Source organism: Varanus komodoensis, unplaced genomic scaffold (genome assembly GCF_004798865.1).
Source record: "Varanus komodoensis strain SLA01 unplaced genomic scaffold, ASM479886v1 scaffold13_3, whole genome shotgun sequence".
Classification (NCBI taxonomy): Eukaryota; Metazoa; Chordata; class Lepidosauria; order Squamata; family Varanidae; genus Varanus; species Varanus komodoensis.
In genome coordinates, this window is record NW_025335409.1 from 8,919,914 (window position 1) to 8,929,532 (window position 9,619).

At 47.7% G+C, this 9,619-nt stretch overlaps 1 protein-coding gene across 1 annotated transcript; it reads right to left on the minus strand.

The window, feature by feature from the left end:
• Positions 1–547: 547 nt before the first annotated feature.
• On the minus strand, positions 548–7,547 carry BHLHE41 (basic helix-loop-helix family member e41). Its single transcript, XM_044423506.1, has 5 exons — positions 7,238–7,547; positions 6,888–6,951; positions 6,433–6,540; positions 5,464–5,575; positions 548–4,738 (listed from the first exon to the last, which is right to left on the minus strand). The coding sequence occupies exons 1-5, from the start codon at positions 7,297–7,299 to the stop codon at positions 3,654–3,656; spliced, it is 1,431 nt and encodes a 476-aa protein (XP_044279441.1). The 5' UTR covers positions 7,300–7,547; the 3' UTR covers positions 548–3,653.
• Between the last annotated feature and the right edge of the window lie 2,072 nt (positions 7,548–9,619).

Below are 9,619 nucleotides of genomic sequence, written 5' to 3' on the forward strand. Positions count from 1 at the left end.
CATGACCACGGAGACTGTCTGCGGACAAACGCTGGCTCCCTCAGCTAGGAAACGGAGATGAGCACTGCCCCCTAGAGTCAGGCATGACTGGACTTAATGTCAAGGGGAAACCTTTACATTTTAAGGGCTATTAAGGGTAAATATGATCATGAGATCTGCAAGTTAGACTGACTCACATTCATAGATGCTGCCATGATTGGATTCTACTCACATGGAACTCAACACCTCTTGGTGGGGGGTGGGGGGGTGGGGCTCAGGTTGGGGAGGGCTGGTCTTACAAATAGCCATGCTGCAGAAGCACCATGTTCGATAGCAAGTGGTTTTGCTTGTCCGCTGCCTCCATGAACTACAGTGTACCACCACTAGTTCAAACCAGCCATAATTATACTTTGATGCAGAGGCTTGTTCAAAACACATCATAAAAAGCCAGTTCTTCTAAAAACTAAAGGAACTTTATCTATGCTAAAGTCCTTTGAAAATGTCATTGTTCACATGGCTGAAGGAAGGCAGTTCTGTGATTTATGAGACCTTTAACTGACAACCCATATTGTGTATTAAAGGTTTTTTTATTCTTTAGTAAGAATTTTTTTTTGCTTAAATCACAAAATATTGTGGAAATATTTTGATAGTATAATTCATGGACTGCTGGAAAATACCCAATATAAAGATCAATTCCTAATATCTCACATACTTAAACTGTTCTTAAAACAGCTGATTTCTTGCAGACAGTATTTCTTTTTTAAATAATTTAAGACAGCATAAGCTTGTACCAAGCAAAAGCATTGTAACAAAAGTGCAACTTTTTTCAGCAATTCCTCCACAAAAGAGATATTTTAACTCAAAATATCATTAACACAGATTTTCCTACAAAAATAGCATGTTGGGCATCATTAATTGGATGTATTAACAACTATTTACATACAGCCATTCTGTAGGCTAGTAAAATTTTAAAAAAAAGAAAAGGAAAGGAAAACAACAACAACGTTGTTTAAATACAGCGTCTGAGGCAAACGGTAGCAACAGTAGCAGCAGCAAACGCACCCCAAATGACTAACAGACCCGGGCATATTCACTCATAGTCAGACTGTTGTGTCTCACCTCTTGCATAACATTCAAGTGAGATTTCTCACAGTGCTACCTTGGCAACAAACTAAAAATATCTAGGCAAGGTTCTTGGCTTAAGCCTTATTAACAAAGCTTTAGTTGTGTGATTATCTGGTGTCTGGCAACTGTCCTCAGAAAGGGAAATCAGGATATTTGGAGAGAGAAAGATCTTGCCATTGAAGCTTTATCCCACCTTTTCCCCAATTACCCACACATACTTTAAAAATTATTTGTTATCTCCTCTTAGGTTTTTTTGGCTTATTTCCTGCCTGTGCCTTTAACTGTGGCCTAACATGCCAATATTAAGCAAACAAAGTCTTTATCTCCATGCCAAGAAAAGCTGAACCATTTATGTCCCGATCCACCAACAGAGAAACAGAAATAAAACTGTTACAGATGCCATATTCCCAATCCACAACATAATAGAATTCTGGCTTACTGAATTGGCTGAATTCTTACAGTGCAATCTATGCACATCTACACAGAACTAAATCCTGTTGAGTTCAGTGGGGCTTTCTCCCAGATTAGAGTGTATAGGAATGCAGCTGTATTACACATGGTAGGCATACCCCTAGGATGTACAGAACTACAGCTGGATTAGCAACCGTATGTTTAGGCTGCTGTTAAAGGCACAAGAGAAGGAGAGTACAAACGGTTGGCAACCAAATTTAAGACCTTTGGTCTACAAAAAAATAGTAGGAATTCTGAATGAACACATGTAAGATTGCTCTGTTAATCTGAAATGTCATGTTTTTAGTCTGGTGTAACAATGTTCCTTCCTATACAAGGTAATTCAAAAACAGGAACACAGCCAAAACCAAAAAAACAAAACAAAACAAACCCCCGAAGATGTGGACAGATGCACTTACTTTAAACAAAAACTAAATTACAGCATGGGATGGGTTCTTGCACTGTCTGAACCCTTGAGCCAAAACCAGGGACAGCTCTAATTATGCAAGAAAAAAAGTCCCTAAAAAACCCCCCTAAAGCAAGGTCAATTCATTCATGGCCTATTTCTCAATAAAGTGCTAGCAAAGTAAAGGTTATTCTCACCTCCTGCTTTCTCTCTCCATGCCCATATTTTCACGAATAGAATAATCCAAACATTCTGTGTCACGAAGGTAACCTACAGCCCTAAGCTGTAATGGAAAGAAATGGTTCCTAAGCTCTGAATACACGCAATCTGCATCAGATGGTTGGCATCTGGCAAGATCTGATGTCAGCCCATGGATTACAGTGTTGTTTAGCTGCACTTACATTTCACTGGCTGGTTCACCACGATTCTTATATGCAACCAATTAAGATGTCCATAATAGAGTAGCAAAGCTCTGGGATTCACAGGCTTTCATTCACAAAACAACTTACCCCACAGTAACAATACAGGCTTCACTAGGAGTATTCCTAAGTAAGCAGCATGACAACTAGAGTTTAGTAGATTTGGACTTAGAGATCCCAGCCCCTTGGATCTGACTTCCAACCAAAATTGCATCCTTATAGCATAAACCTATGCAAGTGTACTCAGAAGTAAATCTCTGTGAATTGAGTCAAGTTTAATCCCAAATAAGTGTACAGAGAACTATGAGCCATCATGGGCATGATGAGCTTCTTTACTCGAAAGCCCGATTCAGTTCAGTAGGACATGCCCAGGAAAGTGTGCATCTAATTGTAGCTGCATCTTATAGAGCTAGCCTATGCATGTCCACTCAGAGGGAAATGTCAGTGAGCTCAGTGTGACCTACTCCCAGGAAGCTGGACATAGGATTGCAGCCTTAGTTGATGAAACCATGAAGCAGGACGCATAGTATGCTAAAGCTTGCTTGTCCTGCTATTGGTATAATCTGCCATGAAATCCTTCTGCACAAATCCCACTGAAGTTACGTAGAAGTATTGTAGAGCTCTTGCAGAATTTCCATTAAAAGCAACAGGGCCTGTTGCAGGAAACCCTCTCGGCAGCTTGAGCCCCTCAGAGTAATTTCTGTTATCCAGAACATTCCTGTGCTGTTCATATCACCACCACCACCATCACTATTACTGACCATCCCTAAAGCGCCTGTAATCATGGCATCAGCACGGTTACATGGTATTGCCTAACTTGCCTTCCTAGTTCAAGATGCTATTGCCCCCTTCCTGTTTTCCATGGACTTTGCAATTATGTTGAAACCCTCCACTTACACAGAAAGTTCAGCTCTGTTGTCTTCCCCTAAAAGAGTCCTTCCATTGGCTTTTGTTTCAAATGGTAAAAATAACAAACCTGCAATGCTACCAAACCTGTGAGTGCGTTTTTTTATATATGTATAAAGCATGAAAAAATGTCACGAGGGAAAAATGAACAAGGAGCTCTTGGAAAAAGATGCTGGGGAGGAGGGAAAAGAAGACAGAGCTTAATTTTTGTTAAACAAAGGAGCCAAAAATGGTTGACCTAGTAAGCTTTCCCTTAAAAGAGGGAGAGAGGCTTATCATTCTCAAGCGTGATGGATCTCTGCCGTTAAGTAGGAAGCAAGATCCATGTAGGTTTCCATGATAAATGCTGTATCTGCTACAGGAGTCGCTCAAGGATTTTCCTCTCCAGCCTGCAGAGGCTCTTCTTGTGAAGGGAGAGCCATGTCCAGGCTGAGGCCAGCTGGGTTGCCAATGAACGGATGGGAAAGCTGCTGGACAGCAGAAGCCACATCAGGAGGGAGCAGGGCTGAGGTGGTTGCTGGAGCTGAACTGGCTTTCTCTGCTGGTGCTAACACTGAGGAAAGACAGGGGAAGGCAGCTGCCGCGGCAGCTGCCGCTGCCGCAGCCGCAGCCTGAGCAGAAATCCCTGGGTAGATCAAGGGGATGGGAGCCGCAGCAGCTGGGTAGAGATATTTCTCCAGGTTGCTCTTGTCCAGGAACGGCTGCATGTAGGCAGCGGCTGCTGAGGGGGAGATGAAGTAGAAAGGCAGGCAAAAAGGAGCAGCAGGTTGCTGAGCAAAGGGAGATCCCCCTCCCCCTCCCCCTAACCCTCCAAAAGCCACCAGGGAGCTGAGCAGGGCTGGGTCAGGTCTCATGAGAGCGGCAGCCACTGCCTGGTCTGGGCTCAGCACTGCGGAGGGGCTGCTGCTGCTGCTGCAGTCCAGCTTCAACCTCTTGGCTGCTGGCTCATCCCCGGAGGGCTCCTGCTTGATCGTCCCATTGCCTTGGCTCTTCTCGCCATCTGGTCTTCCCTCGCACTCCCCTCCGTAGCCGCTATCCGTGTCTGTGTCGTTCTCCCCACCAAGCTCCACACTGCTGCTGGGATGATGATGGGCACTGTTGCCGCCGCCGCCGCTATTACTGCTATTATTCTGGGTCCTCTGGATGACGGGCACACAGTTTGGCTGGCTTTCCAGCTTTGGGCTGGTATGATCTTGCTGCACACAGGAAGAAGCAGAGGAGCTGGAACATGGTCCTTTGCTCCCACAGATCTTTGGAGTCAAGAGCTGAGGGCTAGGGAGGAACCGCATGCAAACCGAGTGCAGATGGTTGATGAGCTGGGTGCATCGCTGCTCCCTGGGAGTCCAGCTTTCAAACCTGGAGAGGTATTGCAAGACTTCTTTGGTGCACGTCTGGAATCCCGAATGAAAAGCATCCAGGTCGGACTGGAGAGGAGACTTCAGAGATCTTTCTCCTGTAATAAAGAGGGGTGGTGGAGGAGGTGATGGGGAGAATAGGAGGAAAAGAATAACAGGTGAATAAAGAACAAAATCAGTGTCACACACCTGGATTTACAGGTATCAGACCAAGTATTAGAGTCTGATTGTTGCACTACTACAATCCTAGAATTTATTTTTTTTATGTTGAAGTAGTAAGTTGTTGTTTCAAAGTTATCAGCCGCTAATCTAGTGCTGTGATTTATGGTTCACTGTGGGAAACAAGGAAGGGAAGTCTGCATTTCAATAGGTAACACATTAAAGCTGCAATCCTAAACTCACTCACTTGGGACTAAGCATCAGTATGCACAATAGGACTTTATTTCCAAGTGAACACACATAGAATCAGGCTGCACAACTGCCACCCTGCACAAACCTGCTTGGAAGTAAGCCCCACTAGAATGAGGGGGATCAGCTTCTGAATAAACATGCATACAATCAGGTCACCTGGCTGCAAAACACAAGTTCCTGCTCTGATTTACTACTGCAGATTTCAATGTGGGAACAGTGAGATTATTCTAAAGTTAGCAGTTGGTGAACCATTGCCTAAAGCATTTTATTGTAGTTTCCCTCTTAACACAGAAAAGCATCTCTTTTCCAAGTTTTTGGAATAACCTTCCAAGTTTTTCTCTCAAGTTGTTTTTGTTATGTTTTTAAAGAACCATGTCTCCTGTACTGAATTTCTGTGATAGGCTTTACTTACCATTCTGTAAAGCAATTATCTTCTGATGCTGTTGTTCAGTTAAGGCTGTTAAAGCTTTTAAGTGTTTCAAAGTTAATTCCAAAACTACAGCTTTCTCCAGATGTCCTAGTGTCTTCAAAGGGGGAAAAGTGGATTAGTTACAATCAGAGTGTTACATTGTTTCCCAAAACTTACTGTGAAACTCAGTTATTGTTGTATTATTGCTTTACTGATAAAACTGTATTCAGTGTGAAACTTCACAACTAAGAGACACTGTGAAATTGGGGTGTTTCTTTGGCATATCTACAGGAGTGCTCTTACATAGGGAACTTTCTGTGCATGATGATTTGGCAGAAAGAGTAAAAATATGGAATGTCTTGGAATTTTAAAACATTAAAATCTCATTAAAAGAATCGCATCCAATCCAGTTTAATTTTAAGGCTGCACCTCAGACATTTACTTGGGAGTAAGACCCACTGAACATGGTGGATTTCCTGCTAAGAGAACAGAACTATAATAGAGCTTTTGGCCTCACTTTACATTCAAATATGCATAAAACATCCTTTGCAGCACAACTACATCCACATTTACTCAGAAGTAAGTCCCACTGAGTTCTATGAGGTTGTTACCAGGCAAGTGTGCAAAGACTGCAGTCCTACAATCCTATGCATGTCCACTCAGAAGTGGGTCCAATTAAATTAAGTGGGATGAAATGAGACTTAGTTGTGCTAGGAATAGACCCACTGGAATTTAAGTGAATCCTGACTAACTGAATCATTTATTTCAATGGGTCTACTCTAAGACTGGATGAAGCCCACTCAGCCTTACTCCCAGGTAAGTGGGTAAACCACTGGGGCCTCGAACATAAAAGATTCCCAAAGAGTCACTATCACTGTGTGATTTGGATAATAATAACTAGACAGATACATGGAGAGGAATACACATATGTGTATGTTTAAAGATATGGACACACACAGCAACAGAACTTACTGTCAGTTTCAGATGCTCAGGCAATAAATCTTTCAGCTGAGCAATGCATTCATTAATCCTGTCTCGTCTCTTCTTCTCTATCAATCTATGTGGCAGTTTGTATGTCTCCTAATCAAGAAAGCCAAGGAGGGAAAGGACAAACAGTAAAGTTTCCTATAATGCCAAGCAGGAGTCAAGCCACTGTCCCATCAGCTCTGCAGTTCCTCCCTCCCTCCCTCATTCCAAAGTACAGCACCTTCTAGCAGGGGAACACCTCCCCAGCCAACCCAACTGTTATTTCGCAAAATGCGCAAATGAATGAATAAATAAAACCACAGATTGGTGGTAACAGAGATGGTGTGGATTAGGCAAAGAAGGGCTGTTTTGAATAATACTCACATTCATCTGAGCCTCACTCACCATCCCCCCACTAAGTACCGTGGAGGCCCTGAAGAGCACCAAAAACTTGGCCTTACCTTGCTCTCGTCTCTCTTCATGCCCCTCTTGGGTTTACACATATACAAGGAGGGATAATCCAGCCTGCGAAAACACAGACCCATCTCCCATGAGCAATGCCATCTCCCTTATCTTCTCCACCATGAAAACGCGCGAGGAAATATTTGGAAGGGGCTTGGAAGGACACGTGTACATTTAGAGCGTGCCCAGCCGAAAGATGCACGAACAGCCCGCTGCCGTGTTGCAGAAAGCCCTGGGGCGGGGGAGCCAGCGGCGCCGGAGAACCACTGCAGAACGAGCCGGCTCTTCCGTGCCGGACATCACTTTAAATGACACCACCACGGAGACACGCCAAGCGCGGACACCTTACCCGATGAAGTCCCTGTGCTCCAGCAACTGCCTCTCTTGCAAACGAGCGAGCCCCTCGTCCATGGCCGGCGGCACCTCTGGGGCTGCGCTTGCCTCTCCTGCCGGGATCCGCGGGACGACGCAGTCTGCGAAGCTCCTCGGGCACGGCAGTGGCACATACAGCCGGGGCTCGCCTTGTGCCGCTGGGGGAAACCGCGGGGAGGGGAGAGGCCAGTTGCGGAGGGGGGCGCAGAGGCAGCGCGACAGCCGCCCAGGACTCTCCTCGCCCCCGCTCCCGCGACTCAGCCCGGCCGCACGCGCGCCTGGGCTCGCCGATCGGTTGTTTTGGCCACAGGGCACGCGCGTCGCCAGCTAGACCAGCACCCGGCTCACGTGCGGAACGTACCATGCAAACCCCGGGATTGGGGAGGATGGGAGGGCGCGGAGGGAGGGACGCCGGGAGGCGGGGACAGCTCCTGGGAGGCGAGCTGGAGGAGGGAGGACGGACGGACGGACGGACGGGAGGGAGGGGGGCGCAACTTTGCCCAAGTCGTCGCCCGCCGGCAGCCGCTGGAGAGGGTCCCCGGGGGCCAAGAACGTGACCAGCGCCCGGAGCGCGCCCAGCAGCGCGGCTGCTTTCGCGTCGCCCATGGCGCAGCGCCGGACGGGGAAGCGGCTCCGTTCGGGTTGAGGAACAGCAAGCGCTCCGCGCCTCGGGGCGCCCGGCGGAGGGGAGGGCGCGCCTCGGGGCGCCTCGGGTTTGGCAGGAGGAAGACCAAGCGGGGATGTCGATCAGGCCATGCGCCGCGCCGCAACCCTCCTCAGCCTTGAGAGCAGAGGGCTTAAGCGCACCTAAACCACACACATGTAGGCTGCAGTGCTGTTTCCGCACTTATCTGACAGCAAACCCCATTGCGGTCAGCAGGACTTAGTGCTGAGCACCCTCGAATAAGACCACGATAAGATGTGACGCAGAGCCTGCTGGATGACCTTTGCTAACAACTCGCACGAGCCCGGATCCTGGGTAGACTTCTCGGAAATACACCCCGCTGGAGTCAGCGGGACATTTCCTCCTCGGGCGACCCGCGGCAGGTCGGTGCGCGAGTCCCTTGGCAATGAGTTCCACTGAATAAAGTGAGCCTCCCTCTCGAGCAAACGCGTACAGAGCCGGACTGTTACGGGAAAGCGCTGGCTGTACGGAGGCACTTATCTTACCCTGTAATCCTATGCACGTTGGCTTCTGGGTAGACGTGCAGAGAATTAGAGTGCATGTAACTCCTGATTACGGAGTTGTTGAGGCTGCAATCCTATAAACTCTGACTGGAAGCAAGTCCATTGCACTCAGTGGGGCTTCCTTTTGCGCAGACATTTATAGCAGGGGCAGGCAAGAAGGCAGCTCTCTAGATGTCTTCGACTTCTAAGGCACAGCTTCGGTAACTACTGGCCATGTTGGATGGGTTTTATAGTAGTTGCAGTCGCAAACGTCCACAGGGCTAGTTTTTGCCTGCTTCGGGCGTGTCAACCCCCCCCCCCAACCCCGAGGTGGTGTTTTTACATGGAGACGCTCAATTCTCAAACGGCGGCTGCACAAACCAACTTTTTTTTCTCTTTTATCCTTGAGATGGTAAAACTTGGCAGGGGCCTTGACTCACCCTGTGCCCAGGCCGGAGCACTTAGTAATAAAGAACTGTTAAAACCGACACTGCGTCGTGTGTGTCTGTGCGTGTGAGTGTCTATATGTAAGTTTTGAAAAAAAAGGTTTCCTTGCAGAAGGCAGAGCCACAAAGATCCCAGCAAGTTGTTAATCGCCGCGTGATTCCCCCCCTCCCACCTTCTGGCTGCGGATGCTGTTATTAATTATAACATGGTTTTTTCGCTCCGCTGCAAAAGACAGACTTCCGACGAGAAGGATCCTAAGAGGCCTGCCTGCCTTCCTCCCTCTCCCCATCTCTCCTCCCCCAGCCGATCAACCCTCCCTCCCAGGATAATGACTAACCACCTGCTCTGCGAAAGTGAACGGCCGCACTATGCTATGTCGGGCTTCGGTACGTGACGGTGCATCCCATCCGTGCCCAGCTTGCTGCTTCTTCACACACACCCATGAGCCTGCCGCTAGCGAGACAGGCGAGTGTGCGCGCAGCCCACGTTTTACTACCGCTGGCCCCTTTAAAAAGAGAGAGAGGGAGGCAGAAAGCCCTCCTCTTTAATCCCGTCTCAAACTGGTACAAACACAAGGCTAGCAACGTGATGCGACCTGCTCCTGCCGCCGCCACATCACTGCAAAGGGAGGTCCGCCGCCGCTTGCCTATGGAGTTATGCAAACAGAAGCCGCGTGGACTGGATTCTTTACCTGCTCTTCTTCTAGCAGAGCCGCGCTCGCACGGCAAGCGAAAGTTAGGAGGAG